General features: G+C 45.5%; 1 protein-coding gene across 1 annotated transcript in view; it reads left to right on the top strand.

The window, feature by feature from the left end:
- The window catches only part of SLC12A3 (solute carrier family 12 member 3), a 126,385-nt gene extending 121,786 nt beyond the window's left edge, over window positions 1-4,599 (top strand). The window contains exon 26 of the mRNA XM_068261095.1: window positions 2,070-4,599. Coding sequence (XP_068117196.1) covers window positions 2,070-2,211 — 142 coding nt within the window. The 3' untranslated portion in view covers window positions 2,212-4,599. The remainder of the gene's footprint in view (window positions 1-2,069) is intronic.
- Window positions 4,600-6,000: the final 1,401 nt, after the last annotated feature.

The following is a 6,000-nucleotide window of genomic DNA, read 5'->3' on the forward strand; positions in this document are numbered from 1 at the left end:
AAGGCTTTTGGATTTCTTGGTGTGCAGTTTGAACAGGATATTCTCAGTGTGTACTGGGAGACTGGAAAATCAAATATGAATGTTGCATGTTGTTTGCTCAGCCTCTTTATTCCAGAGGAGAAAAGTCTCAGCCAGAGATGAGGAAAACCTTTCACTCCACGCTTCAGCCATTGTGTTTCTGAGAGGTGGCCCAGGCAAGGTGCCATTATATAATCAGTGAATAGGTTGTCTGCAGTACACTGTGCCTTTTGTGAAACTACAAGTGAATGTCAAGTGGGAGGAACAGCCACACTTTAAAGTACAACAATTTAAAGCATACCTGAAATCTGTCATATCTGAAGAAATCTAGTTCGATGAGTGAAGCCTCAGGATAGTCCAGAAGCCTCTCCAGTGGCGTAGCTAAGGAACTATGGGACCCGGTGTAAGTTTTACATGGGCCTCCCTAAGCACTCCGTACATAACAATTAATATGGTGCACCAAAACCTGCCAATGGCAACTACAGCGTCAGAGTTGCAAAAAGGGGATGGGGAATAGTGTGCTAATGATTACTACTATTCAAAGCATCAATAGATGTGATTACCAGCACAGGCCAAATAGAGAGCTAATACTGTGATAGAGGGTGGACCCTTCGGGGGCCCCTCTGGCCCAAGGGCCCCGATGTGGTCGCTACCTCTGCACCCACTATTGCTACACCACTGGGCCTCCCTGACTGTCCTGTGTTCCCCCTATTACTGCTGTGGGCCCCTCTAAGCATGTGGCCAACAGTAGGGGCTGGTCTCCCCATGTGTAATATTTGTAACCCCGGGCCCATGGTGAATGTGGAAGTGGTACTTAGCATACCTCTCCACCGGTGTCCCCCTTCCGGTGTCCTGAGACTTCTGTACTACCATCAGGACACCTGGCAGTGATGAAGAGTACTGAAGGAGTCTTAGCAGCGGCCGCTAAGCACCACTTCCACACTCACCATGGTCGGGGGTGGTAAACATTACATGAGGGAGACCTGGGGGGCATGGCAGGCGGAGGTGTCTGCACAGATTTCCTGATGAAATCTATTGGAAATCTGTTTGCACTATACTGCTAGCAAACAGATTCAATCAGGAAGGGATCTATCTAAAGCTTCAATCTACCTGAGTAATATATGGGAACCATATTATTGGCTGCAGACAGTCAGGGCTGAATTTCTGGAAAGGCCACCAAGGCCCGGGCCTTGGGCAGATGCAGCTCAAGGGGGCACCTGGACATGAAATAGGGGTTGCTACATATGAAAGAAAAGGCTGCAAATAGGGAGCAACACATGAAAAGGGAAGCTGATGTCCAAGAAAGCTGTGCATGAAAGAAAGCATCTGCAGTACAGGGATGATGCACATGGAAGAGGGGACAGCACATGGAATGGGAGGGGCTGCAGTACAGGGATGATGCACATGCAAGAGGGGACAGCACATGGAATGGAAGGGGTTGCAGTACAGGGATGATGCACATGGAAGAGGGGACAGCACATGGAATGGGAGTGGCTGCAGTACAGGGATGATGCACATGGAAGAGGGGGCGGCACATGGATTGGGAGGGGCTGCAGTACAGGGATGATACACATGGAAGAGGGGACAGCACATGGAATGGGAGGGTCAGCAGTACAGGGATGATGCACATGGAAGAGGAGGCGGCACATGGAATGGGAGGAGCTGCAGTACAGGGATGATACACATGGAATAGGGGGCAGCACATGGAATGGGAGGCTCTGCAGTACAGGGATGATACACATGGAAGAGGGGACAGCACGCGGAATAGGAGGGGTGCTGCTGCACTTAAAAGCAAAACCCCAATTTATTTGGACTGGCTGGCAATAAAAAGTATAAATTATATTAGATCTGGAGCACTCCTCAGCAGTCTGTGTTTTAATTGTTTTTAAAATTGTGCTGCAACCTATCTTTTTAGCATAGTAAAGACTGTTGAGAACAGGGCTGTGATTTCTGTGATATTTACTACACTTGCTTATCCAGCACTTGTAGCTTCTGCATTTGCATGATTTCCTGGGTCATTAACATCTGTGATCATGTGTCGTATGTTTCAGCACAATGCCTATTGCCAGGAAAGGGAAGTGCCCCAGTGCTTTGTATATGGCCTGGCTGGAGACTCTGTCCCAAGACCTGAGACCTCCTGTTCTACTTGTCAGAGGGAACCAGAAGAACGTTCTGACAATGTACTGCCAATAAAAAGAAATCCAGAAAAATTCCTGAGCACTGAAACGGATGCACAGGAGGCCACTGAAGACACACAGGCCTATGTGTAGATCTTTACATGTCCTCCTTATGGTCTCTAATTCTGCATGGCACTCTGTGACACTGGCACATAAATGTCTGCCCATGAATCATATGTAACCAAGTTGTACTCTGCCTTCCAACACTAGCAGAAGAAGAAACTAAAGGGCCAATAGTCCTCAATTCCTAAGGCCTCTCCAGAGATCTCCAAGTATCGCTCTTTGGGATTTCACACAGAAAACCTGGATCTAAAAAAAAAATAATTATCTGCTATAATGTCAAATAAGACAAAGTGTACCTAAGACAATGAAAGCAAAAGGATTTATACTTACCTGGGGCTTCCTCCAGCCCCTTGAATTCCGTCTGCTCCCTTGCTGTCCTCCCGGTCCGCTCTGTTATGCCACTGACAGCCCCGGTAAAGTTCCTGACTGAGCTAGTTGGGGACTCCTGCGCGTGCGTGGAACCCAGTTGTGTGCACCACCGAATTGTGCATGAGCAGCTGGTTAAAACTGTAGTTGCGTTTAACTCTCCCAACTACGGGACCACGCATGCGCAGTGGCCTGCAACCCGGAAGGGACCAGTGGACACGGAGGGAGCTAACGGACTACTGGGGGCCCCTGCAACCTCATACACCCCATCCCCCATGTGCAGCTTCCTATTGCCCTATGGGTAGAAACTCTCCTCTATTTGCATGGATCATGGTCTTTGCTATAGCTGCCAACTGTCGTTCTTTAAGAGGAACAGTCCCTCTTTAGGAACCTTGTCCACCTTTCTTCCCCATTTGTCCCTCTTTCAGGACTGATGTACAGATCTATATAAATATATGTATTTTTCTACTGAAAAATGTTTTAATTGACTGTCAATTTTATTCCTATCCTTATAAATTGATATATTTGTTATTTTAAAATGTATATAAAGGAAAATTAACCAGGATAAAAAGAACCAGTGTGGATTTAATTATAAAACAACATATTTTTCTTATGAAATCTTTATGGTATGCGTGACTAGGGGTGTGGCAGGGGCCTGATTAGGGGTGTGGCAGGGGTGTGGCTTAAGTGTAACGCTTTCTTATCTCAAAAATGTTGGTATGTATCTCTTTGCTGAAGTATAGCTGAGAGCCTATGTTGTTTGTTTAACTCCATCCCTCTAAAGGGAAAATATGAATTTTTAGCGTTTTATAAATTAATATTTTTACATTCAAGTACATTTAGAATCAAACTGGGAAAAGGGTCTTGTATAACAAGGGAAGGCTGGCCAATACCCCAGGGTCATGTGATACATAAACCTTACACCAATTACAGAGGAGGAAACAGCCACACAGTCTGCTCAGCTATACTCACCTATACCCTCAACCCAGGCCACAACCTGCACACCTCCAGCTGTTATTAATTCATACAGTGAAATCAGTTATTCCTAGTAGTTATTCCTTGAGACAAGGTCAGAATAGATATTGACAGAAATGTAGATTTATTTTTTACTGTGTTTGATGTTTGTTTGCACACTTAAATTGACCATTCATATTTATTTGAAGTATTTTAACATGTTGTTTGTCTTGCTTACAAAATGAAGGAATTAATCTCAGCAGAAAGCCTGATCCCCACACTGAGGCATCTTTAGTTTTATGTATATATATATGTTATGGCCAGAAACCGAAGAACACGGCTAAAGTGGCAATTGGCCTTGCTTTTCGGAAACTGGCCTATATGTGCTAGCCAAAATCCGATTATACCATCCGAGGCAGTCTGATTTGAGTGGAGAGAAGCAGAGAGGGCACTTCAGAAGGGGCACGAAGGTGACGAGCAGCAGAGGGGGCATGGAGGTGACAAGCGACAGAGGGGGCACAGTGGTGACGAACAGCAGACAGGGCCCAAAGGAGACGAGTGGCAGTGAGGGCATGGAAGTGACGAGCGGCAGAGAGGGCACAGAGTTGACTAGCTGCAGAGGCGGCACAGAGGTGATAATCAGCAGAGGGGGCAAGGAGGTGATGAGCTGCAGAGGGGATACGGAGGTGACGAGTGGCAGAGGAGGCAAGGAGGTGATGAGTGGCAGAGGAGGCAAGGAGGTGATGAGCGGCAGAGAGGGTATGGAGGTGTCGAGTGGCAGAGGGGCACAGAGGAGATGCGTGACAGAGGGGGCACAGAAGCAGTGGTGTAGCTAAGGAGCTGTGGGCCCCAAGCACTCTATACATAACTATTGATATGGCGCACCAAGACCTGCCAATGGCAACTACAAGAAGGGGATGGGGAACAGCTTGTTAATGATCACTACTATTCAAAGTATCAATAGAAGTGATTATTATGAGCGCAGGACCAATAGAGAGCTAATACTGTGGTTGAGGGAGGGCCCCTCTTTCCAAAGGGCCCCGATGCGGTCGCAACCTCTGCACCCCCTATTGCTACGTCCATGCACAGAAGTGATTAGCGGTGGAGGGGGACTGGTAGCTTTGCTCTCCCCTCACTCATCGACTGCCTGGAATATGCAGGCCGGATCTTGGCCATTTCAGTAATGGGCTAGCCAAGTGAGGAAGTGGCCAGACTTCTGGTTCTGGCCATAACATATACAGAATATAAGTACAGTATAATCTCTTTATAATAAACTCGGGTATAGTAAACTACCTCTCCTGGTCCTGGCCAATCTCCATTACAAGACTTCCCCTATGTGATGCTGACTATGGATATAATAAAAAGTGGGCAGTGCATGCGTTATACTGTATGTCAGTGTGAAATTGCTGGATCAGCAATTTGTCCAGCCTGGCTATGTAGCCCTAAGGTCCATCAAATGGGCAAGTGCGTGAAGTGAACTGTACCTCCAATGGGAGGACAGAGTTGGTCCTTTGTGGCAGAAAATGTACCAGGGCATGCTGGGCCATTTGTAGGACAACTTCTGATATAGAAACTTCGGATATACTAAACCACTTTTCCTGGTACCTTGGAGTTTACTAAAATGAGATTATACTGTAGTACATAACGGCATTGGTAAAGGACCTAAGTCAATCACCACTCGGGGAAAAGAAACTCACCATGTCACTTTGTATAACCATGAAGAGACGGGTCAACAAGTCCTGCCTGATTCCCAAAATTATAAGTATACTTGTTATGAAGCCTTCAGATCAATACCAACTCTCCGATTGTGGTTAAATATGGTATGTTTTATATACTCAAGCCTACTATACATGGAACTAATCAATGTGTTTTTCTGTAATTTTAAAGCATGTAAACACTACAGTTACAAATATGTATAATAAATTGATCACGTTTAAAATACCCAAATCTGCGAAATAATCATTTAAAGCATTTGGTATTCTATCTGTGTTTTAATATACATCACATTAGGCTGATATCCTCCACTGAGATACAAGCCTTGACAGGTATAGACAAATGTTGTATGTTAATTCCACAGGGCGAATTCAGGTTCCACAAGCAGTTGCCAAAACAGTTGCCTTGAGGGCATGATGAAGTGCTGGTGATTGTTTAACTTATGCAAATATGTATTCGCATGGTTCAGATAATGCATAGCATGAGTGAAGAAATTAGCTCTCCCGGCTATGCAAAAAAAGAACTCAACATCAGAACATTTCTTTACCATACCAGCATTCTTCTCACTTTATTCAGTTTGTTGTAAATACTTGTATATAGCTATAGGCATGTTTTGTTTTTGTTTTTTTACCTAAAATATGCAGTTTTAGGCCCCTTTTACGCTTGCAGCTTGCGTTGCCCCGCCTTAGGCTTCACCGCCGCAAGGGCA

Source organism: Hyperolius riggenbachi, chromosome 11 (assembly GCF_040937935.1).
Source record: "Hyperolius riggenbachi isolate aHypRig1 chromosome 11, aHypRig1.pri, whole genome shotgun sequence".
NCBI classification, from domain to species: Eukaryota; Metazoa; Chordata; class Amphibia; order Anura; family Hyperoliidae; genus Hyperolius; species Hyperolius riggenbachi.